General features: G+C 52.8%; 1 protein-coding gene across 3 annotated transcripts in view; it reads left to right on the top strand.

Moving 5' to 3' along the window:
* Window positions 1-21,764, top strand: part of JCAD (junctional cadherin 5 associated) — a 37,556-nt gene extending 15,792 nt beyond the window's left edge. For all 3 annotated transcript variants that reach the window (XM_057733472.1, XM_057733474.1, XM_057733473.1), the window contains exons 3-4: window positions 11,022-14,659; window positions 19,602-21,764. In XM_057733472.1, coding sequence (XP_057589455.1) covers window positions 11,022-14,659; window positions 19,602-19,636 — 3,673 coding nt within the window. In that variant the 3' untranslated portion in view covers window positions 19,637-21,764. The remainder of the gene's footprint in view (window positions 1-11,021; window positions 14,660-19,601) is intronic.
* The last annotated feature ends 350 nt before the right edge of the window (window positions 21,765-22,114 follow it).

Here is a 22,114-nt window from a genome sequence, read left to right as displayed (position 1 = left end):
CTCAGAGACCCGCTGCCCAGCTTCCTGGGTTGAAATGAAAACACGTTTTCTTTCTTCAACGGCCAGTAGAGAACTGGAAATAGGAGGCACGCGGAAAGGTAGGCGGGACAAGAATTATTTTTCCCTCTCAGGAGAAATGTGCTTTGAGAGGAGATAAATAGGTGCTAGTAGTTAAAGCTTAAAAATGTAAAAAAGAAGGAAACTGCCAAACTCTCTGGCTCATAGGATTCTGAATCTGGACGCATCAGTGGTTCTCGGCCCGATCCCAGCCTTTAGTCACCTGGTGAGGCAGCTGCGGTCCTGTGGCCTGTGCTGGTCCCTGCAGTGACCCTGCTGGGCTAGTCTGCGGGTCTGGGGGGGCCGCTGGGGCCCAGGATGCACTGTCCAGCTCCAGGCCATCAGGGTGACTGGGGAGCAGCACACGCGCCCCTCCCCCTGCAGTTTCTCAGTGGGGTGAGGTCTGCCCTAGAGTGTGTCCCCACACCGCAGACGGTCCTCAGTGTCCCCTGGGCCTCCTGGGGATGGGGAGCAGTCGGGAAGCCCACAGGGACCAGAGGGAGACTGGTTTGTTTTATTCTGGCAGGATGACAAGGAGGTAGGCACGACATCAGCAATGTCATTAGTTTGTAGCCAAGAGCCTGAAGCCCAGAGAATGTCAGGGGCTCTGCAAGGGCCACTCGCTCGGTGCCACTGCGGAGGGAAGCCCGGCTCGGGCCACAGCAGCCCCGGGCCTGGCCGCACCCTCCCACGTGAGCCCGTCCTCACGGCCTCCCCGCCCTCCCTGCACGCGGGCAGGGTATCAGCTCGCACGCGCAGCCGCGCCCCCTTCCTGTCTGGGGAGCCGCGTAGGGACCGCATCTGTGCTCCCGGATCAGAGCTGTGTTGTGAGTCCGCCCTGCGCACGGGGGCCGGGGCCACATGGGGGCGGGGCGAGTTGCCCATCATCTGGGGCGTGGCTGGAACTTGAGGAATCCCGGCTGAGAATAAGGAATGAGGGGACTGATAACTAACATCGCCTTACAGTTTCTCCTGTATGCGCCGGGGGTACGCACAGAGCAGATGTGGAGCCTTGACTGGGTTCCCAAATGCGGGATCCACGCTTGCTAGGTGGGTGAAGAGGCTGCGCTGTGAGCTGTTGCTGTGGTTAGATCGGGTGACACCGAGCTCCCGGGATGGCAGGAGGGGTGCAGGACCGGATGAACTAGGTGAGAAGCCCTTTGGCTCAAGTGGGGGGACTGTTCTCCTTTGACACAGTTTATCTGGATTGACTTTTAGAGCTACATCCGACTTGTTGCACTGACCGTCTGAGGGCTGGTGACTCATGAGCGTTTAAAGCACAAACCCTGACCACGCCAGCCCCGCAGCCTGCGCTGCTGCATTTATGCCAATCTTGGGGGCCATCGGGGAGGGACGGGGGGAGGAGGCGAGTGTCACAGACTTAGCAGAACTCCCAGGGGGCCGCCTGGGCCCTGGCAGGAAGCGTTCCCTGCTTGTGGATTCTCTGGGTGCGGGGAACCGGAGCCGCCTGTGTGGAGGGGCGGTGTGAGGGTACCGCGGGGGTCTTGGCCCCTCCATGGGCAGGACATGAAGACGGGCGGCCTCACCTGACGTGGGATGAGCAAGCTGGGCCCTCAGATGGGTCTGTCAGCCCAGGTCTCTCTGGGCTGGGATCGTCCCCTGCGGGACCCTCGCCATCAGCGTCCGAGCTGTCGCCTATCCCTGCATCTCCCTGCCCTGTGGCTCCTCCACTGACCTCACCAGCACTTCCCGCTTCTCGCTCGCTTGGGCTACCGGGGGCTTTTGTTCTACTGCTGCCTCCCCATGGTGGTTTAGCTCCAGAGCCCCCGATGACTCCCACCCGTGTGTCTTAGTTTAAATGTTCAAGGGAAAGTATCCGTAGTTTGGGGCAGCCTGAGATGCCTTGGCCTTGGGGAGCCTGTCGGTCGTGTTCAGTTCGTGCAGGGAGGGGCTAGACGGGGGAATGTCGGGTGGACGGTGGGGGTCTCTGAGCCTCACCGGCCCTGGATGAAGGGCTTTGGATGAGGACACGTTCCAGGCAGGGTGGGGGCAGGGCTGACCACGCACCCCGCACATATTTTCTTTTCGCTTCCCAGACCATTGATTTAGAACCCTAAAACCCTGGCATGTCCCCCTTAAGTCATTCACTCCTCAGAGAGCTCACCTAGGTGCTAAACCACTCCTAAATGGTCTCAGGTATCCGACTGGGGTGATGACACTGGCTGTGTGAGAGTCACCCACGTGGTACAGAAGAAAACTCACAGGTCATGGCAAATGTCACTGCAGCTTTCATAGGTTCAGAGCGGGAAAACCAACGGTGTCTGTAAAACTGCAGACTGTCAGCGTTCTAGATGTCAGATGATTTAATGCTAAGTTTTTGTTGTGTCCTAATTTTGGCCATATAACCAACAACAGATACTAACTTCGTGCATCTTCTCTGTGGCCAATCTGTCCTCCCTGTGGCAACGTGAAAAGGATGCTTCTGAAAGCTGATATTTACATCTGTGTTCAAAGCTTATAATGAGAAATAGACTTTCAGTTCATCAGTTTGCACCAAGTTTGATTATTTCTGCACATGCTGCCTTGTTCCAAGGTGTACTTGCCAAAACACACACACACACACACACACACACACACACACACACGCACGCACGCACACACACTGATTAAGGGGAAACAGAGGAAACATGCAAAGAAGAAAAGCTAGCTGCACACTTAAATGCAAGTAGCCATCACTGAATAACACTTAGCTACCATTAAACTTGTAAAACACTGTTATCAGGAGTCCCCTGTTTCCTTACTGTGTTTCCTTTGAAATGTTATAATCGGAGGAAGCTGTAAAATAACATTACACAGCAGAGGTTTGAATCTGAAAGTTGTACCACAGCAGGCACTTCTCTGCTTAGCCCCAGAAATCCTGGTTAACGTTCGTGCTAGTTTAACCATGAGAATAGCTGGCAGTTATCTCCCGTCATCAGTGTGGCCGTAGCTGATTAGAGACTCAGCAGTTCGGGAGGGTCTCTGATGTGGGGTCTGGGGGCCCCGTCTTGGGAGGCCTCCATCTGGTCAGTGAACATCGTTCTAGGTGGTGCTACTGGCTGTGGTAAACAGTTCCTTTTCAGAGCCTTTTCAAGCTTCTCTCAAATCGTACCCTGCTTATAATGGTTTTCCAAAAAAGGAATGCCTCAAGTTTCACATCTGTTTCCATGTATTTCTTTCTCTGTACAGAATTATACTTCTACAAGCATCATTTGTCTTGTAGCTGCTGCTTCATCTAAGTGTTAGGCCTTGTTCATTTGACCTCTTCACAGAGTAAAGTGTGGACTGTGCGAGCTGGCGTTTCAGCCACAAATGTGAGGATTCGGGCCTCCTGTTTCCCTATTGGTTTATTGTAAACCCTTCTTCTGAGATACTTTGTTCTTGCCCATCCGCAGGGTAAGCTCCCGGGAGCCTGGACACTGGTCCTCTCCCTGCACACGCTACTATGTGGCTCTGCTGTCACCGTGTTTTCCCCAGAAGAAGCAGGTTGCACCCTTTGAACATGAGACGTCAGGGAGAGCAGTGGTGAGGAGGGGCTTCTAGCCTTAGTGGGAAGACAGCAGCAACACAGCCTAGAGCTCCATTTGTCTTGGCAGCCAACGTTATCACCAAGAGGAGAGTTGTTGGTGATGAGTTTCTGCTTTAGCTAGAGAACTGAGGTAGTTATTAGCAAGCTAGGAAACACCCATATGTGTCCATAAGGACATCTTCTTATTACAGAGAAAATAGGAAAATTCTGGAATAATCTGCCTTCCCATTGGATTCACGTGGGAGAAAGTGGGTCCCAGCTTGCTCTTCCTGCTGTGTCTGGATAAACTAAATCCTGGTTGTCTGCACATCATCGTCGGGGACCCTCCCTTAGAGCGCGGCTGCCACCGGAGGGGCAGGGTCCTGTTATGACAGTCAGGACATCCCGACTTCCTGCTATTGTGCAGGCGCATTGATTACAGCTTAGGAGAGGACAATACGGTCTAAAATAATCCACGCAAAGACAAACACTCACTTCTTTCCTGCGGCCCCTCACCCCCTTCCTGGGACCACGTGAGGCAAAAGAGTTTCGAAAGGGATCCAGTCGCTGGGAAGTTATTTTAATTGGGTTCGTGATAGTCCTGATGGCTCAGAACAAGGGCTGAGTGTGTCAGACACTCTGCCAGACGCTTGAAATGTACTGTCTCATTCATCCCTCCCAACAGACTTGAAAAGCAAGGGGTTAGGACCGTCCACTCGATAGGGACGAGGCGTCGGAGGGCAGAGGAGGCGAGCTGGGCGTGTTGCAGAGGATGTACGGTCACAGAGCGCTAGTGCTGGTGTCAGGACCCCCGCCATCGGGCGCCCTGGCCGACGGGTCGCCACCCTGCTCCCTGGTGGCGTGACTGCAGGCACCGTCTTCTCATCCCACTTCTCTCCATTTCAGCCCTTCCTTCCTAAAGCTGGGAAAACCATCAGAGGGGCCAAGTCACTGGAGTAAGTGCAGGGCAGCTGCCCAGCCGTCGGGGTGGGTCCCACCTCTGGGAGGGGGCAACGGCATCTGCCCCGAGTGGGTCCCCGAGCACTACAGCTCCAGGCAGTGCTTTGAAAAAACAAGCAACCATCCCCAACGCCCCTCCCCGGGGCAGGGCCTCTTGGGCGGAGTCTCTGACTTGGGTCGCTTGGATAAAGGTCTTTACCAGACCTCGGAGAATCAAAAGCCTCTTAACGTCCTACCGCAAAGATGATGCAGAAGACTGCTGGCCACCCCGAGAGCCATCTGTGTCCACTTCTGGCGACGTGGCCTGATCTCACGGGCAGCTGGGCAGCAGAGCAGGTGGGCCCCGCCCGCAGCCGCCCAGCGTCCCCCACCAGGGACACTGTGCAGCCTGAGCTCATCTCTGTGGAGCTAGACCCGGGCTCAGGCGTTCAGACCCCCCATGTGGAGGACCCGACTCAGGGCCGCCCGACCCCCACGTCAGCAGGTGTGTTTCCCAGAAGGATCTGCTTAGTTACCTGTGCAGGTGGATACCGTGAGCGCGTCGACTGTCTCCCTGCCCCCACCCACCCACGTGCCAAAGTTAGCATCGTTCATCAGCCCTGTCATGTATCATGCTTCCTCTTCTAGACCCATTGTTAAGAGTGTGCGTTAAAAAAAAAAAATTACCAAACAGTAACCTCCTGAGATAGTCTCCCTGGTCCTTTATTTCAGCTGAATCTATTTATCATTTGCACTTACTTACCGTGACATCGTGAAAAGCAGGCGTAGCGGTACATTAGCCATCTGACCCGACAGTTGTGTTTCCTGGTTACATCTGTGCCAGTGCAACTTGCAGTTCTTGTTCAACTTGAGCTTGGCCGAACAGTGATCTTTGTCCATTATGTTCCCAGGGCAGCCTTGTCTTTTCTGACGGATCTTAATTTGTGCTAAACTCTGTAAATCTTAGTCGTGATCACCCCTGGAGCTTATAGCTCCCCTTTGCAAAATTAGCTTATCTGTTACCCTGAGGCAGAGGACTGTTCACACAGTGTAGTATATTGAATATACCACGGCACGCTGAAAAGTAAAATAGCAGGCTTCCAGGCCCAAAGAGCGCTGAGAGCAAATTCAGTAGCGCTAGACAGCTGACCCCATCCCAGAAGCGTGTCCGACACCTAACGCTGGGCTGGTGACCCAGTGTCAGTCACTCTCAGAGAGGCCCCAGTGCCTCTGCCAACCTCGAAGGAGAGAGCTCTTCGCTCAAGGGGTGGGAGTGTGTTTAAGTGACACGTACTACCTTTATGCTCCTGGGTAAGACTGACCAGCGCATCTGGTCAGAGGGTGTGGCTTCTGAAGCATGTGACATCGGGGTTTGAAGGTCATGGGCGGCACCAGCATCTACTAGGCTGGCGGCCCTGCCAATGGGAAGAAATCACGGGACCGGGGACCACTTCAGTGAGGCCTCCCGCCCTCCACCCCCACCTCCACAGGGAAGATAAGACTTCAGGGGCCGCCCTTGGAGGACCCGCTTCAGGATTTCATGGTGGAGGGAGGAGGGCATCTCTCCCCACCCACGGGGCATTGGGCACAGAGCTGAGCGGGATCGCATGGGCGATCCCAGGTTGGTGCAGCTCTGAGGACCGTGGAGAGGATAGTCGTGCAGCAGGTGCCACCGTGGTCAAACGTCATGGCCGATGCTGCCCTTCTAAGTAGGCTTTTCCTTTCTAAAAGGATGGTGGGATTTTCCGTTGGGGTTGAAAATGTCATGCAGACAGAAAGGTCTCCTCATTTTTTTTCATCATTAGCTTTTATACCTTCAGCAAATAGATCTGCCTCTTTTCCTGTAGACATGTTGTTTTTCACATGTTCAAGTTTCAAAGATTTCCCCAGCACTGTATAGTGGTTTTGTCCTCAGCACGTCTCTGCCGATTCACCAGGGAGCTGCTTGCAGGTGTGGCTTAAGGCTCCTCTCTGACCTGTTCTCCTAGGACTTCTGCACAAGGACCCTGCTTGTCTCACTGACCTTGTCAACACTGTTTATTGGGCTCTCACACTCCACTTGGCTTTCCTTATCGTTTTCCCACCCTGTGTTAACATGTTCAGCGTGTTTTTGTAAAATATCCCATTGTTACTGTTTTGTAACTGTAAATCATTAGCCTCATTTTTTAGAAAGAAAAATCTGATCTCAGCTTATTTCCTCAAAGGTACCAGAAAACACACTCTTGGCTTCAAAGGCATATGAAGTCGCACATATTTTAGCCGCTAATGGATGTCGTACATTGAAGCCAGTAAATATCCAACTTGATAATTTGTCTGAAGGAGAAATTCACCAGAACTGTTACGACGTGGGTCCACATGTGCCTGTCGGAGCCAGGCTCAGACTAGGTACTGGCTAGATGTTTGGGAAATAATTACTTTATAGTTTTCTATGTCATGTGGACTCTTTAAAATAGATTATTTAAGGTTCCCCATGTGGACCTGTGTTTTCCCTAAACTGGGATTTTGGTGTATTGTGCAAATAGGAGCAAGTTTAGCCCAGATTGCTTACCCGTTTTACTAGTTACAAATGGCAGCTTTGACACAGTTAAAGTGAAAACATGACATTTTTGGGCAGAGAAGAAAACTGACCCCCTTACTGGTGTGGCCTGTGTATAGTCTTGTCCTGTTTATGTCATTCTTTGTTTGTCTCTGATTATGCTCGTGGCCCGAACGTGGACAAATCGCACCTCGCGATGTCAGTCCCTCTTGGCATTTAACAGCTCACGAGTTTACCGAGAAACAGGATATCTACTGAGGACGTGAGCAGAAGCCATGCAGTGTAGTTTCTTCTCTAACACCAGGCGGCCCAGATGTTTACAGGCCTGTAAGGAGTCAGTGCGTGTGGTGGGTGAAGCCCGTTCACCATCAGCCGCAGAACTGAGGCGAGAAAGGAGATTCCGGCGCCAGGCATCAGCCACGTCCTTCCTCGTGATTTATTTTACTCTCCTGATTGGGGTAGAGACCATTGTAACATCTTATTAAGCTGCACTTTTTGTCTTACCCTTGGACTTGGCATAGAGTCGAAGACCCTGAAGCCAGTAGGTGCCAAGGACCTTCACGTGTTCATCCCCTGTATCAGGCTCCGGAGGGGTAGCCACCGGGCGTCCCTAAGGGAAGGGACCTCGGCTTCTGTGCTGTGGATGCGCTGAGCTGGGGCTGGGGCTGGGGGCGACACGCCGGGAGGCCAGCACAGTGGCTTCCACAGGGACCAGCCCTGACCCCAGGAGGGCTCTGTCAGCCTTCCAAACCTAAATGCTCAAGACACGACCTGATGACAACAGAAGCAGCAAAGAAATTAACCTTCAGCTCTGCATGGAGTTAAGCTAGCTTGCAACTGTGTGCACGAGGTAAATGCAGAAGCAGTTAGGTGGCTCTGTGGCTGCTTTACCTCAGATTCACTTCAAATATTTTCTACTTTCTCAACCTGGGACTCAGCTTTGCTTAAGTGGCTGCTAAAGTTATTGGGGTGTGGGGGCAGGATTTGAAGAGCTACCCTCACTTTTTAAGGCAAAGAAGTAATTCCAAAATAATAATGATAATAATAATAATAATAATAGGTTTTTACCATTTAGTTACCATCTAGGCTCCTGTAAACAGCCCTTCTTCCTGCCTGTGTGTTGGGAAGGGTCCTCCTGCAGCCCATCCTCCACACGTGCTGGTCCCCAGGCCCGCACCTGCTGTGGCCACACGGAACTAGTGGCCGAGAGCCCTACTCCTTTCTGTAGCATCCTCGCTCTGTCATGGTCTATACTAACACAAAACGTGGTTTAATGACACCTAAGCACATAAAAATAAATAAACCTTACTAGTGATCAAAGAAATGCAAATGAGAACCCATGAGAGATTACTTTCACTCATCTAGTAAGGAAAGAAATCAGCTGTGATAGCTAGACACAGGAACAGGTCAGCAGGACCAGCTCTACTCTGAGCTGCAGGCGGGAGTATGAAGGGGCCTGGCCAGTCTGAAGTCAGTTTGCACAACAGGAATACACGTGATCCCCTGATCTGCCGATCACTTTCCTAAGGATTGATTCTAAATGACCTGAGAAGTGCTTAGTGTCGGTGAATAGCATTTCTCAAAAGTGTTTTAGAGCATAATGTACGCGGGTGTCCAACAGCAGTATGATGGTGAAATAAAGCCCTGTGCGTGATAGACTGTTCTCCCATTGAAGCTGTGTCCATGTTGCAAGGAGTAAAACGGTGGCTGACTGGGCTTTGTGGTCACATTTGTTAGGTTTTAATTCTTTTCCCACCACTTACAAGCTGTGTGACTTGGAAGAATCATTGAACCTCTCTGTTCCTCAGTTTCCTCCTCTGTAAAATGGGACTGATAGCAGTTCCTACCTCAGAGGGGTGCTGTTGATGCTTCACTGAGTTAGAGCACTTAGTAAGGACCCAGCTATGTAAGTGTCAGCTGTTCTTTGGGCTACAAATGTTGGGAAATGTTTGCATAAAACCACATCCTAGTAGAATAACACTAAGGCTGTTTGAAAATCCGTGTTCTCACGCACACACACACACAGACTAGAAGATATAAAAAGGGCTATCTCTGGGTATAAAGACCACAAGTGATTTTTGGGTTTTGTACTTTCCTGTATTTTTCCAAATTCTCAACGAGTGCATATTACTTTTATAATTTAAAAAACAATCAGTGCTTTTAGAGTTGAAGCTTTTCCTGCTTAGCCCGTGGTTAATTGAGATTGCAGAGCATCCCAGGCTTCCTTCCACCTGAAGGGTTTTCTGTGTTATAGTCCTAGCCTCTGCTCATTTCCATTCCTGCACAGTTGAACAGTGTTGTTCAGATTCTTTCATCAGCTGCATTAGAGCAGTGATTCTTTTTTTGTTTATTCCAAAGGTTTTTATTAAGCACTTAGCAATAAGGTCCTATATGCTATTGTGTTTTGTTTTGTTTTGCTTTAAAGAACTTTTATTGATAGAGCAGTGATTTTATTTTTTAATATTTCTTCCTTTCTATTTATTTATTTATTGGCTGCATTGGGTCTTCGTTGCTGCACACGGGCTTTCTCTAGTTGTGGTGAGCGGGAGCTACTCTTCATTGTGGTGCTCGGGCTCCTCATTGCAGTGGCTTCTCTTGTTGTGGAGCACAGGCTCTCGGTGCATGGGCTTCAGTAGTTGGGGCACACGGGCTCAATAGTTGTGTCTCACGGGCTCTAGAGCGCAGGCTCAGTAGTTGTGGTGCACAGGTTTATTTGCTCCACAGCATGTGGGATCTTCCTGAAGCAGGGATCGGACCCATGTCCCTGCATTGGCAGGTGGATTCTTAATCACTGTGCCACCTAGCAAGTCCCTAGAGCGGTGATTCTAAACCCAGGGTACGTGCTAGAGTCATTCGAGGAGGTTTTGAAATATATCGGTACCGGGCTGCTGGTAGACTGATTAGCTCCTCCTGTCTGGGGGTGGGTCCTGGGCACTGGTATGTTTTATAGGCTCACAAGGAAATCCTTGTGTGCAGCCCTGTGGTGGGCAGCAGCCTGGAGCTGCCTGGCCTCAGGTGCCTGGCAGAGAGCGTGACCCACGAGCAGAGCCCCCTCTTCCTCTCTCAGTCTCTAAAGTCGGCCAGAGGGTGTTTCCCACGTTCCCTGAAGACTAGATGCCCTGGAGTGCTTGGTAAAAAATAGACACTCAGACCCTAACCCAGACCTCCTGAATCTGAACTTTTATGTGTATGTTTAACAAGCCCACTGGGTGGTTCCTACCATCGGGGTGGTGTGGGAACTCTGTTAGAGCTGCGGGACCATCTCCTCCAGATGCTGAAAAGACTGGGGTGGGCGGGGGGGGGGGGGGGGTAGATGGCAGAGAAACATGGTGCCTGGCTCCCCACCTGCCTCCGTGACTGACGGGATGGAGCTGGGATGGAGCCTGGCCGTCAGGAGGCGCCCCCCCGCCCCTGCAGGCCCCCAGCATGGGCAGCGCTCGGGGACGTGTCAGGAGTGCCCTTTATGGAGCCCCACTCAGGCCTGCTGACTCAGCATCTGATGGGGGAGGGGGTGGGACCCGAGGTCCTCACCTGAGCGGCCCCCTCGTGATTCCTGCCCATGCTTGAAGCCAGTTCCCAGACTCGCCCCCAGAGAGCACGCGGCTGTCTGGCCTGAGCTGGGGATGGGTTCCCGGGGCCAGGACCACACTCGGGAAGCCCTGCTCTTGGCTCACCCGATCCCCTTGGGCGTTTGAGAGCTCTAAGGGCCTGGGCCTTGCTCAAGTGCAAGCGAAGTCTTGATATTCTTGTGGGCAGCCTGTCCCTGCGACTCCTAGGCCGCGATGGCAGAACACCTGGCTGCCTTCCAGCCGCAATTCGTGGGCCGTGGTTTCTTTCAAGTTGACAAGTGCTGTGGTTGGGAGTCTGTTTTTACAAAGTTCTGACCTAAGTTTGACTTGGAATGCTGGCCGCAGAGGCAGGGAAGCTTGCATCCTCCCGTGCACATCCTCCGTGGTGTAACCTTGTGCCTCTGTCTCGCAGGTTCTACCACCAGCCCGTGCTCGCGGGGTCCTCGCAGCCCCTGACCGGCCGCAGCCACGCCTACTGGAGGAGGAGAGAGCCGGAGGCCCGGAAAGACCCGGCCCAGGCCCCCAGCGCGCCTGCGCGCATGACGGAGGGTCCCTGGGAAGTTGGAGGAAGGACGGAGAACGTGATGAAGAAGGCAGTCTGGGAAGAAGAGCTGGGAATGGCGGGTCCCGCCAGGTGGCAGAGCGTCCGTGTTGGAAGCTGGAAGCAGCCACGGAAACTGGGGAGGCAGATGTCAGACGGTGTCGGGGAGAAGTTGTTTCAAGATCTGTACCCATTCGTGCTCGGAGAACACGGGTTGACCTCCCAGAGCAAAGGGAAATCCCAGTCGTTGCCAAGAGTTCTTTCCCCCGGGAGCCTGAGCTGCGTGGAGGTTCCCATCCCGTTGAGTGATGGGCACGTACCAGGTGTCCCTAAAGTGCCATTTCAGCCTCCGAATTGTGCTCCCGATTCGGAATCTGCCAGGAGCGCCGAGAAGGGCGGCTCCTTGGCCCCCTTACCCCGGCCTAGGTTTGGGAGACCCCTCAAGCCTCCTTCCTACGGCTCCCACCAACACTCCAGGGCAGGCGTGGAAAACGGCAACTATGTGGACAGCCGGCAGCCGGACCCGGGTGCTGGTTACTCGGCCAAGACCAACGACACCAGGCAGGAGCTCTGCGGGCCCGACCCCGGCCTGGAGCCCCCGGTGTATGTGCCTCCGCCCTCGTACAGGTCACCACCCCAGCCCACCGCACATGCCTGCCCGGCGGAGGCGGTGCCTGGGCACGAGGGCGGAGGCCACCGCGCACAGCAGCACCTGATGGAGAAGCCCGCCGCCAGCTGCCAGGCCCCTTCTGGCTCCCGGGGAGCCAGGAATGAGCGCAGGGCCAGCCCGTGCTCTCCTGTCGGGGTCCCCCCACAGCCCCACCCCACCACGGCTTACGACCGCTCCATCGTGTATATTCCCTTCAATGACCCACGGATACGACACCTTAAACTAGCCCGACCCCACGGGTTCTGGGAAGACGTGAAGCTGGATGGTCCTGTCCCAGCCCCAGAGCCGGCACAGGGAAGCCTGCAGCGTGAGGGTGCCGTTCGGGGCCCCGCGGGGAGGGAGAGGGCCCCCACCCCGGCGGATCCCAGCCCCCCTTGGCTGTGGGGCCACCTCCCCAGGGCGGGAGAGGACGGTGGCTTTCTTGACCAAAGAGACCCCTGCGTTGTCACACGGGGACAGCGGCCTGACGTGAGCAGCGGCCCCCGCGGGTACACAGAAAGCCTCGTCTCCTCCCCAAGCCCCCAGGGCGAGAGTACCTGCGAAACACAGACCCAGCTCAGAAAGTTCAAAACTGGGCTGCAGACCAAGAAAAGTTCAAAGAAGAAAACGAGCGAGACAATATTTTGTTTGGTTTCCATCCCAGTCAAATCAGAATCACATCTGCCAGATACAGATACGAACAACAATGACTTGAAGCAGAGCGCGGACGAAAGGCCCAGGCCCGGCAGGAGCGCAGCTTTGCAGGAACAGAGCCTGCTGAGCTTGTCCTCCACCGACCTGGAGCTGCAGGCGCTCACGGGCAGCCTGGCCGGGAGGACGGGGCCCCAGAAAACAGACCCAGGGGACACCCGAGGGGACCAGCTTGCTGACGACCTCGGGTTCCCGCACCCCGCGAAACATGGTGCGCTTACGTGTCCCGGCTCGTGGCCCGGGCACCAGTACAGGGACCAGCAAACCCAAACCAGCTTTATCCGGGAATCCCAAAGCCCACAGTCCTTCCCCGGGGAGAAGCAGGGAGCCTCCCCCGATGCCCTGCTGCTGCCCCAAAGATGCTTGGAACCTGCACCCTTCGAGGTCCAGATGCACATGGCGTTCGCATCCACTGACCAGAACCAGAGGCCCAGAGCTCATTCCCCGAAAGGTCCAGGGCCCCTCAGCCCGTCCAGCAGCGGCGTTTTCTCAAGGTCCTCCTCGTCCAGGGACCAGGCCCCCGCGCCAAGGGCCGGCCCGGGTCCGCCGTGCGCAGACGGCCGTGGCCACCAGGCCAGCCCAGTGCCCAGGGGCGAGGTGGTCAAGGGGGAGACCACGGGCCCCTGCAACAGTAGACAGCTGTTCGGGCAGTTCCTCCTGAAGCCCGTCAGCCGCCGCCCCTGGGACTTGATCAGCCAGTTAGAGAGTTTCAACAAGGAGCTTCAGGAGGAGGAAGGGAGCAGTGACGGCAGCAGCAGTGGCAGCGAGGACAGCGAGGCAGAGCCGTCCTGGGGAGGCCATGCCCGCCCCGCACCCGAGCATCCCAGCCTCGTGGAGGGCAGGGCGCCTGAGGACCCGGGGCCCAGGCCGGGAAGAGTCAAGAGCAAGTCTGAGAGCTGGAGTGAGGAGGGGAGGCCTCGGTCCCCCAGGCCCTGGCAGGCAGAAGACGCCAGAGGTGCCACGTGGCTGTCTCCCCCCGGGAGCTGGGTTGCAGGGGACGGGGACCGGGAGGTCGAGGACGGGCTGCCCGAGCTGGCGGTCAGCCCGAGGCCTGTGAAACGAGTGACGTCTTCTGGGTCGAGCGATGCCAAAGAAGTGCCCTCACCCGATTCAGCGGAACCGAGGGCGCCCCCGCCGCGTCAGGAGCTCCCCAGCGGGCTCAGGGCTCTGCAGCTGAGCGCGGGCAGCGCTCCCACGGCGGGCAGTGGGGAGCAGAGGCGCACGGGGGTCCCCCTCTCTCTCGCCGGCAAACCCCGAGGCCTGTCGGCGCCAGACTTGAGGTCTGTGGGGCTGACACTGGCACCGGAGCAGAGTGCCAGCATGTTAGCAGGGTCTCCTGCTGAAGCCAGCGCAGTAGAAATCCCCCCAAACGAGTCCCTCGAAGCCAGGGCTGCCAGGATCCTGGGCATCGAGGTGGCCGTGGAGTCCCTGCTGCCGGGTGCCCGGAGGACGGGGCACAGCCAGCACCCTGAGCCTGAGGGAGGTGCCCACAGGCCCGAGTCCCCCCCACAGGAGGCAGCAGCCAGCCCAGCCCAGCCAGATGACCCCATCGCATCCACCGACGCCTTCTATGGGAGGAGGAAGTGCGGCTGGACCAAAAGCCCTCTGTTTGTAGGAGAAAGGGACAGTACCCGGCAGGCTCCCCGGGCCTCCGAGCCCTCGGGTGTGGACGGGGTTGCCTCCAGCAAGGCCTCCGAGCCTCAGCCCAGCCCCCAGGAGTGCCAGCCCTTCCATCTCAAGGATGTGGGGACAAAGCCACCCTTCAGGTCCACCTTGTTCCATTTTGTAGAAAGGACCTCAAGTTTGGCAGCCTCAGAAAAGAGGCTCCGAAGCACGTCCAAAGTGATTGAAAGTTTACAGGAGAAACTGGCGTCCCCACCCAGAAGGGCAGACCCCGGCCGCCTAATGAGGATGAAGGAGGTGAGCTCCGTGTCTCGGCTGAGGCTCCTGACCTCGAGGGGCACAGACTCTGCGGAGGAGGCTGAGGTGCCGAAGGGCGAGAGGGGCCCCAGGGCGCAGCCAGGAGGCCTGGGGGCTCTGAGCGACGGGCACAAGCTCTTTGACCCCAGCAGCACCCTCCTGCTGGAAGAAGACAGGCGTCCGACAGCACGAAGAGAGGAGAACGGTGGTCAAGACTTCTGGTGCCCAGGTGAGGAGTCTGGCAGGTGGGTGGGTGGTCAGTGTTCATTTGACATCCTGATGAAACCTGTAGATTCAGAAAAGAGGAAGCTAACCCTGCGAATCACGGGCCAAGAGAGTCTTCATTTCACCAAGAATCATCCAGAAGCTTTCCTCGAAAAGTAAGATCTCGTGTATTTTAAATGATCCAGTCTTTTTTTTTTTTTAATGATCGAGTCTGTGTAGGCAACTAGATAAAATTCCTGATATAAACAACCTTGGGGGCCCTGACTGTCAAGAGTTACATCAGTAAAGCATCCCAGCTTTGGTGCAGGCACCTTGATCAATCTGGTAGGAGACCATGGCATTTGTACTCTGTAGTCTCTCCCCAAATAATAGGCATTCCCCCAGATAACCCTCATTGCTCTGCTAACCTAATGAGAAAAGACGTACCAGTTGATTCAGTAAACTGACCCTGATTTTTGCAGAATCCTTTGTCCCCATTTTTATCTGTTTTCACCACCACACCATTCATGAGGCTTGAGAGGTTTAGACAGTGTTAGCAGCTTGCCTTTCTCAGCACCCACCTGCCAAACCCTGTTTCTTCCAGCCTCTAAGTTCTGATCGCTAAGTCCCAGGGGAGCCAGTTCTGGCAACAGCGTCCTGCAGGCCTGTGGGCCCTGCATCCTCTCGACCTCACGTGTCTCCAGAGGCTTCTTCAATGTGTGAAACCACAAGGCAGGTTCCCAGGAGAGCGGCGGTGATGCCTGCCAGCGTCTGTTCACCCTCTCCGCTCTGACACGAGCGGGCGAGAGCGCCCTCGGCGTCTCTGTTTCAGGCTCTGGGGATTATCAGTTATATACACCCTGGATGGGATTAGAGGCGCCGAGGGTGGCAATCCAAAGGTCCACATCGTAAAGTACCGACCGGAAGGGACCTTTTTGCTGGAAGGAGGGATGTGCCCCCTTACTTAGTGTGCCGCCACTGTCCCCGGACCCCAGCCAGGCCCTCCCCCTTCCATCTGACTGGCAGCCCCGACCAGATTCCCCCCCCACCCCCGCCCCTGCAAGCCAACCTCCACCACGCTGCTTCCTGTTTTGAAATCCAAGGGTTTAAAAGGAGATGGAGAAGATCGCTTGTTTCAGCTGGAAGAATCCTGAATTTTGGGGTAAACAAAAAAAAATCTCCTAGGCACTTTTTCCATTTTCCCACAAATGCAGGATCCTCCCACCCTCGTGCGGGATCCATGAACCCACTTGTCAGGGCCCTCCTGGGTCACCTGCATTGACAGAGTTGCTCTTTGCTGCAGAAGAGAATACCAGGCATGTGGAGCCCTCGCCATCACAGTGGAAGGTGCTCCACGGCCCATCTTGTGAGCCGTTGGGATACATCAAGCTGCAGCGGGAGACCCTCTCCCCTCCCATCCCCCCAAAATAGGCCCCCTGGCTTTTAAGTGCTGGTTAAAAGGGCATTGTCATAAGCTTTTTTTTTTTAAGTCATAAGATGCAACTTTTTTTTTTAATTAATTTTTTGGCTGTGTTGGGTCTTCATTGCTGCGTGTGGGCTTTCTCTAGTTGTAGGGAGTGGGGGCTACTCTTCGTTGCAGTGCATGGGCTTCTCATTGCAGTGGCTTCTCTTGTTGCAGAGCATGGACTCTAGGCGTGTGGGCTTCAGTCGTTGTAGTGCATGGGCTCAATAGTTGTGGCTCGCGGGCTCTAGAGCTCAGGCTCAGTAGTTGTGGCGCATGGGCTTAGTTGCTCCATGGCATGTGGGATCTTCCCAGCCCAGGGCTTGAACCTGTGTCCCCTGCGTTGGCAGGCAGATTCTTAACCAGTGCGCCAACAGGAAAGCCTGTCATAGGCTTTTAAAGTGAGTTTCTTTATCCATGTAATTGGGATGATTTTGTCAGTTCTCCTAAGAGAACATAAAATAAGGATTCTCCTTAAAATAAGGATTTTAAAGTAAGACGCATCCTGTTATAAGAAAACCACCAGTTTGTAAAGATTTCTATGCTTCCGTCCATGGCCACGTATTTCGGGCAATATGTTATAAGATAAAATTTCTAGGTCAGTTCAGCACTCCCTCAATTCTTAGCCTGATCTTTTGGCACATGAATGGGATCAGATAGGTACCTGAAATCACCCAGATAATGTCAGTTTTCAACTCAGCCAGCCATTCAAACACCCCTCCGCCCATGACTTTATTATTTTAACTATAGTTTCCAGCAATTCGAAATTTTATTTACTTTTTTGCCTCTCTGTCTCGTGCACTTGTTGTTAATACACAATAAAATAATCAGAAACCTGGAGGCAGAGGGCTCCTCGTGGTGACAGCTACCTCGGGCTTCCTGAAGAGGTCACATTGCAGGACCCATGGAGGGGGGGGATTTCTTCTAGGTGCAGCTGCTCAGGTGACCCTGTCAGCCTTTCAGGTGATGGTCACCAGGCCTCAGTACTTAAGGCCAGTCCTTCTGAGAGGCCTTCCATTGACGTAGTAAAGCCTTGTTGCTCATAAGCTCTTGGACTCTTTCCTTTTATCATTTTAAACACGGGTCGTCATCTCCATCACCTCCCAGCCCCCACCTCTGTCACCTGCATGTACAGGACCCACTTCACTGCCCCTGAACTCACAGGCCACTTAAATTCAGATTTTGTTCTGGAATTTTCAAACAAGATTATATCGTGTTTCTCTGTAAGCACCCCCCTACCCCCTCCCACACACACACGTGCGTGCACGCATGCCCCCTTCTAGAACTTTAAACCTGTGTTGTGTACCCATCATATCATAAAGGCTTTCCTTCAGCTTAAAAATGGTCATTTCAACGAATGTTCTTAGCCAGGGGGCTCTGGGTAAGGAGTCAGCAGCTCAGAACTAATTCAGGGCATAGCATCCACCTGTGTCGGATGGACTGTGTGTGATCCCAGCACATCGGTGTCTGAATCTGCTGGTCCCATCAGCCTCCACTGTCTGCCTTCCTAATACAAGGTCAGGAGGAGAGCAGGGGAGCCTGTCTGCTTGGGGCCCACGGCGGGAAGCCTGGGGCTTAGGTTTAACGATGCCAACTAATGCCGTTAGAAGGCTGGGTGTCCACACATCCCCAAGGGCAATGGCTTTCGAGGGTGTTCATACATGGAATACCCCCCAGGGCGGGCCTTAGTGATTTGTCTTCACCTGAAATGGTACCCACAGGAACCAGGATTCCAGGTGCCGAGGGCAGTGGCTTCTCTGTTCTCTGGGCCTCTGCCGGCCAGTGGGGTAGCCCCTGGTCACACGTGGCTCCTGAGCGCTTGAAACGTGGCTCCTGAGCACGTGAAACCTGCCTCGTCCAAATTGAGATGCGCTGTAAGTGTAAAACACATGCCAGAGTTCAAAGACATTACCAGAAACTCTAAAACTTCTCAATAATTTTTATATTGATGACCTGTTGAAATGATAACATTTTGGATATATTTGGTGAAATCAAATGCATCATTGATATTAATTTTACCTGTTTCCTTTGTTTGCTTGAACACGACTACTAAAACCTTTAAAATAACGTAACATGGCTCACGTTATATTTTTATTGGACCTCGACCCTCCATGATCTGAAGAAGGAGCCCCTTGTTCTACAGAATTCTCTCCACGGCCCCGTCTCTGGGACCTCAGCTTCTGCACGTTCTGTGAAGACATCTCCACTCACCTACCCTCGGGTGGGCGGCTCGGGGGCCCGGGTCTGTGTCATTGGAGGCTTAACAGATGCTCAGCCTCTTCGGGCCTCTCTCCCCCCAGCACTGTGCCCTTCATCCATTAGCCAGTCTTATTCTCAGTGGAGAAAAGGACATCTTCGCTCATAGGGGGGCCCCCAGAATTCGCACCAAATGAGGCCAGTTGAGCACAGAGATGTAGGTTCACCTGCCAGCATCCCGTGTGCTCACAGTGGGGGTGAAGCGTGGAACTCCGCTCACTTTCAACTACATGGGCACCTTGTGCAGTAAATGTTTGAGGAGAAGCAGACTCCCTCCTAAAAGCAGAGCCTGTCCTGTCTGGTTTGTGACGTCTGACTTGAGTGCGACAAACACTGCCTTAGTTGTCACGGCGGGGAGTCAGGAAGGTGTGCAAACCATTTTGCTGCCAGAGGAGCGGGACTCTGTGTGGCCTCCAGGAGGCACCGTTGTCCAGATAGATTTGAGAAGAGATGGTTCCGTAATAGTTTTAACAACTATCGAATTGTACCATCCTTCCAGATTTCTTATGTTTTCTCTTAAGAACCTAGGAACCGTTTGAGCTGCCATGGCAGGAAATTCTGTATGAGCCTGGACCCCAGAGATCCGTGACCCCGAGGGGCCCAGCCGCAGTCCTAATGACATGACAGTCTAGGACTATTGTTCTTTTGTATGGTGACACGTTTCGGAAACCCAGGCCACCTGGGCCCAGTTGTGTGGCTGTAGAACAGAGCAGTGTGGCGGCCCAGATTCCCGGGGCCCGCTGCTGGCTGTGGGGTCAGAGACGGGAGGCCTGTCATTGCCAGCCCAGCCCCCAGGGTTCTCAGGGTCCTCAGGCCTTCCTGGGACATCGCTGATCACAAGGACGGATGTTCTACAGCAAGCCTTAGTTAGAGATGTAATTTACGCACACACACAATATGCTCTTTACCATCAGCTAAGCGCGTCACTGCTGCTTTACAAGAGTTGCATTTAAAGTTAATAATGTTCCGCTATGAACAACAGGAAGGGACCATCGGAATACTAAGCAACTCCCATTTCTCCATCTGTGATTAGGTAATGGTCACACACATCCCTTTAAAACAGCCTTTAGACGATAGCTTTTTTACTCCTTGGTGAAAAATATCAATAAGATTGGTGAGATGTCTGAAAATTAACGTTTCTACGTGTGTGGACTTGGTTCCCTAAACACATTTATTTCTGGTCTGAGGATTAAACAGACATCAGACCGTTGAACACACCGCTAATTGTCTTTTGTTTTCTGTTTTGCAGATTCGTACGACCCTAGCAGGGTGGAGAGGGTGTGACGACATGCCAGTGGAGCGTGGGGCTGCGTTGCCTGCTAACGGAGTGACCTCCGAGCTGGCCTCAGCCCCGCCGCCTGGGAGGAAGCTGGGACCCACGCTGGGACACCCTGTTCCACTGCTGCCAGGAAATTCATCAGCCCTGCAGAGGCACTCGATGGAAATAAAGCAGTAGTCCGCTGAAACCATCTGTTTTTATAGCACGAAGAGTTAATACCTGTATTTAGAAAAGAGTCACAAAGACCCTGCTGAATGGTGGATTTAGCCATGCTGGTAAAGAGTTTGGTGTTGATCTGGCTGTATGGGAAAACTCAAATGTTGGTGGCATAATGAATGATTTTGAAAGGACCGTGAATGTCGTCAATCCCCCTCCGCGTCCCCGTGGCCTGCGGTCCACGCTCCTGGTAGGGAGTTTGGGCCGCAGGCCACTGCTCGCGTGTCAGCACTTTGAGTTCTGGGGAAATGTGAACGCACATGTATAATCCTTTTTTCATCCGTTTGGCCTTCTGCTGCTGAAGTCACTTTACATAGAAGTTACTTGCCATCAGAGAATAAAAGCAGTAGCTTTTAAGTTCCCAAAAGAGTAAAACTTGTACCGTAGTGAACTAAGAGTACTATTTATCTGGCAGTGAGATACTTTGATCATTTGCAAACATGATGTTGTCTGCTTTGCACTCAGTATTATCTATTTTTATTTCCTGTATGGATGTTTAGAAATTCTTTATATGAAAAATAATGCTGGTTTAAAATAGACCATTTTAACAAAGTAACTATATTTCTTTTTACAAAAATGCTATTTTTCTATGATGTAAACAATTGTTAGCTGGCAGATTTTTAAGGAAGTTTATTGTATTTAAAAGTCTGTATCCCTTTGTGTGAGAGGAACTGGAAGAGGGTTCACATTTGCTTTAGAGCATAGAGCCCTCACCCGTTCACAACTCGGCTACTTTTCGTTTATCTTAGAAAGAGCTGTCAATATAGGCATTTTTCAGGGTTAATAAAATTCACTTTTCACAAAGATTTTTTCACAAATGGAGCTGTAAGGTTATATTTGAAAATAACCCTCTTAAAACCAGCCAACATCCTTATGACAAGTTTTTGCTGCCATGTCCACTAGAATTACCAAAAAAATAGTTTCATCTTTGTATGTCTGCGGGGATCTGCCCTGAGACCATACTTCTCCTGCCCCAGCCCACCCCTTTAAAGAAATATGTATTTTTATCTAGAATGATCCTTAATTAGTGTCTGCATATTTTTCAGAATGCTAGAGACGTATGTATGCCATTACAAAAGTATTATGAGGCCTACGTATTCTACTGTTTACTATTGCATTAACCTGCACAAAGTTTATGCATTTTTTACGCGTATGTCACTTCTTTCTACGTCGGGCATTCTTGTGAGCTAACATTTCCTGAGTGGTTTCTTTTCTCCTCTCTTTCTCCTTTTCCTCTCCCTTTTTTTTTTTTTTTTTTTTCTTTCTTCTTTCCTTCTCTCTCACTCTTTCTCTTTTTCAGAAACCACCTTATCTGTTTTTAGGCGTTTCAAATGCCTAAAATGTGAACCATTGGGTGGTCTGCGATTTGGCCCTAAAACGACTCTGGGCTTTCATGCCTGTTTTTATCTGTACCAGATGATTTTATTTCATCAGAACTTCGTGTATTTGGACGGTAATAAACAACACAGAATCCAAGCAGTTCTGAAGTCTTTTCAAATACGCTTCTCCGCCGCCTTGGTTCTTACCTATCACTCATGGTCACTCCCTTCCAGATTCTGGTTCCTGTGAAATTAGAGGATCCTCTGTGTCTTGTAACACAGGGGGACGATGGGCCAGGCCTCTGCCAGGAATGGCTGAAACCATTTTTTCCAGGAAAAGTGTCACGGGGAAGAGGCCGCTTACTCTACTGTAGTTGGTGAATCACTGGGGTCATCTGGTAGCTCTAAGTGAGGGCGGCTGGCTACTGGGGGTCCTTGTGAAACAGGAGGAAAGGGGGCAGGGCACAACCTTTGAAAGAATGGCACAGCCCGAAGACATGATATAAACTGATTAGAACCAAAGGGGTCCAAGATGGCGGACAAGTGGACTTCCAGGCGCCATGACAGTTCCAAGGCTGTCCATGAGGATCAAAAGTGGGCGATGTGGGGCAGGGAGGGTGGGGGGGACTCGAGGCCGGGGGGAGTCAAGGAAGGGAGGGAATACGGGGATATATGTATAAAAACAGATGATTGAACTTGGTGTACCCCCCAAAAAATAATAAATAAATTAAAAAAAAAAAAGTGGGCGATGGCCCAATTCCTGGGAATCCCTGCCCCTTCCTGAAATAGCTGGGTACTCCGCCCACTCATTAGCCTATGAAATTAACCACCCCTACAAACACTGACAACCCCCACACCCTGGGGCCTTTCTCACCTTCTGACACGGCCCACACTCTGTCTGCGGAGTGTATTTCTCTTTAAGTAAATCTGTAAATAAACTTACCCATC

The sequence above is a fragment of the Hippopotamus amphibius genome, chromosome 4, assembly GCF_030028045.1.
Source record: "Hippopotamus amphibius kiboko isolate mHipAmp2 chromosome 4, mHipAmp2.hap2, whole genome shotgun sequence".
In the NCBI taxonomy this organism is placed as follows: Eukaryota; Metazoa; Chordata; class Mammalia; order Artiodactyla; family Hippopotamidae; genus Hippopotamus; species Hippopotamus amphibius.
Note: the sequence above shows the minus strand (reverse complement) of the source record. Positions and strands in the feature narration are given on the sequence as shown.